This window comes from Lycium ferocissimum, chromosome 2, assembly GCF_029784015.1.
Source record: "Lycium ferocissimum isolate CSIRO_LF1 chromosome 2, AGI_CSIRO_Lferr_CH_V1, whole genome shotgun sequence".
Taxonomy (NCBI): Eukaryota; Viridiplantae; Streptophyta; class Magnoliopsida; order Solanales; family Solanaceae; genus Lycium; species Lycium ferocissimum.
This window is the reverse complement of record NC_081343.1, coordinates 40,608,466-40,611,424: the sequence shown is the minus strand read 5'-3', so window position 1 is coordinate 40,611,424 and position 2,959 is coordinate 40,608,466. Positions and strand designations below refer to the sequence as shown.

The following is a 2,959-nucleotide window of genomic DNA, read 5'->3' as shown; positions in this document are numbered from 1 at the left end:
AGTTTCATGCCGAACGGACTGCATTTCAAAACTTGAGCTAAAACTCTATTTTGTGAAGTCAAGCAATTATGACAAACGAATTGGGAACTACATTCGTACAAAAGTTGTTTCATTCAGTAATTGTAGCATTAGAGGGACCTAGACACACGCCAAAATTCAGGAGCATCTTAGATCAAGAATACACTGTAGGAATATATTGAAACATATCAAGAAAGTTGCATACCATAAAGTCTAGTTGCTGCAATTTTAGGTCTCACTTTTTTCTTAGCCTGGTCATAATACTCCAAATATATTGTAAAGGTCTAGCAATCCAATAATGGGCATCAGTGGTAGCTTGGGAAAGATTGATACCGTACCCTTGAAGACATAAAGTTCAGTTAAACTAATGCCACACATAAAGCAAATACCACTACAGTACTAACATAATTAAAAATGAAAAAGCTAGCAAGAGAAATGATTCCAATATACACACTACAAATGACTTTTCTAGATAATCCATTAGATTTACTTCAATGAGCTTATTGAAGGAAATAGTATCTTCTTTTCATCTGATCATTAGGCCTACTTCAGTATAAAATAACTGCAATTTATTTCTTCAAGGGTCCAGTAGCAATCTTTTCCCATGCTTATACCACTAAAGTACTAATATAATTAAACCACAAAGCTAGCAAGAGAAATGATTCCAACATACATACTACAAATGACTTTTCTATATAATTCATTTGATTTATTTCAGTAAGCTTATTCAAGGAAATAGTATCTTCATATCATATGATCATCAGGCCAACTTCATTATAAAATATGTTTTACAGATAAACATTACTCCTATTTCTTAACCTTTCGAGTCTTTTTCGGTCCAGGCACTTCCATTGTCCCAACAGAGCATCCACATCTCCCTCGAAATATCAGAACAGCTCTTCCATTTGGAGGTGCCATCCTTTTAAGCTCAGCTTCCAATTCTTGATGATGATCACGAGGTAACTCGAACAATCCCTTCTTATTGACTCCATCTTTACCTGCAGAATTCGAGTTCTTAACACAATCTTCTGTCTCTAATTGTATATCAAATTCAGCAGCTTTCTTAAGCCCGCGACAACCCGGTTTCCCACATCTCCTGCCAGTACATACAGCAACTGCACAAAGAGCTATTCCAGCAAATAAAATACTAAGTCCTAAACACATGTATACCATTGGAGCTTCAAAAATCTCCTCTTTCACCTCAGTACTGATTAATCTAAGAAATTCAGTTGTTTTATTCACCAAAAGATTAACAGAAGGATACAACAAAACCCCAGAAGCACCAATCACAGCAATCAAAATCATTACATCAATCAAAGCATAACCAGATTGCTGACAAGCAGGGATACTTAAATGATTCTTGAAATTAGACATGTACTTTTTCTTTTGCATTTGATTCATTTTCCTCAATTTCAGACAAGAATCACTTGAATTCTGGGATTTGGCTAAGGTTAATTCTTGGTCAACTGGAAGTACACAGACCATTTGGGGTTGTTGAAATCAAGAAACTGAAAAAAAATCCAATCTTTAACTTAAACCAACATCAAATTGTTCAATCTAGATCAACCCATCATCTATAATTCAGTAAAAAATCATGGGTTTGAAAGAAAGTTTGTAAATTGTTTGTAGCAAAATTTGACAATTTATAATCAGAGTGAATTCAAGATTCATATAAGGGAGAAAAAAGACTAGATATTTTAACAGTTACTGAAAGGATAGGGTACTTGGTGTAACATAGACGGCAAGAAATATTTTTAAGAAGTCAATACTTAACCACTTTTGTCAATTTGGTTCCTTCGTATGAAAGGGTTCATGTATTGAATTGAAGAAATATACACGGCAAGGATATTTCCTTTTTTTTCCTATCTATTTGGGCTATGGCTATAGATGGGCCATAGTGGGTCCCACACGTTAATTTTCTTTCACAAAAGCCCAAACTTTACTTGATTTGGAATCCCTTTGGAAAAGAGATTTTATTATTGGGATTTGGGAAAGATCTTATCAAAAAAGGTTATTTCGGAAAAGTGTTATTTATGACTTACAAAAAAGAAAAACGTGTTTAGTTGCTTGACTTTTTAAAACTTAAGGAAAATTTGAAGTTGAAGTTCGAAAAATGGAATAATTGCACTTTTGATCTCTCAATTATTAAACGAATTGTGGTTCTGATCTTTGTAATATTTGACTAAGGCCCCGTTTATTCATAAATACCAAAAAAAAAAAATCACTTTTTTTTGGAATTTTAGAGTTAGAGTTGGAGTTGTGTTTGGTCATAGTTTTTGAAATTGTAGTTTTTGGTGAAATGTAATTGTAAAAAAGTAAAAAAAAAATTAAAAAATAGGTTTTTTGAGTTTTTATTCTAATTCAACTTCAAAAATTTGTATTCGAAATTCTCATGGCCAAACGCTGATTCCGGAAAAAAGTAAACAAAAATTCCGGAATAAAGTGAATAATTCTTATGGCCAAACGGGGCTAAGTACATGTAAGTTTTAATTAACTATGATATGTTCTTTTTCTCTCTTTAGATAAGTAATAGTATGTGATATTTAGATTATCTTTACAATTTAATCTCAAGAATGCAGTAAAAATATAAAGTTAATATAGTTCGATAATTGAATGATTAGCAGTTACTAATTAGTTCATTAAATTTACGAAAAAAGGCCTAAAATGATCCTAAACTATCGAATTTGGTACAAAATACCCTCTGTCCACCTTTTCGCTCCAAAATGCCCTTGACGTTAACCTTTTGGCTCAGGAATGCCCTTATTGTCACGACCCAACCCCGTAGGCCGTGACTAGTGCCCGAGTGGCAATCATACGCACTTTTGTTAACCATAATCGCCGACAAACGTATTATACATATACAATAGTCGGACATCGTACACATAGTGGGTATAACCGATCGTATACGTACGAAAAGTGAAACGTCGTCTAAAGTCATTAC

At 33.3% G+C, this 2,959-nt stretch overlaps 1 protein-coding gene across 1 annotated transcript; it reads right to left on the bottom strand.

Moving 5' to 3' along the window:
- Window positions 1–692: 692 nt before the first annotated feature.
- On the bottom strand, window positions 693–1,878 carry LOC132037544 (uncharacterized protein At5g19025). The gene has a single exon (XM_059428072.1). It carries the CDS (start codon window positions 1,501–1,503, stop codon window positions 826–828), a length of 678 nt encoding a protein of 225 aa, XP_059284055.1. The 5' UTR covers window positions 1,504–1,878; the 3' UTR covers window positions 693–825.
- Window positions 1,879–2,959: the final 1,081 nt, after the last annotated feature.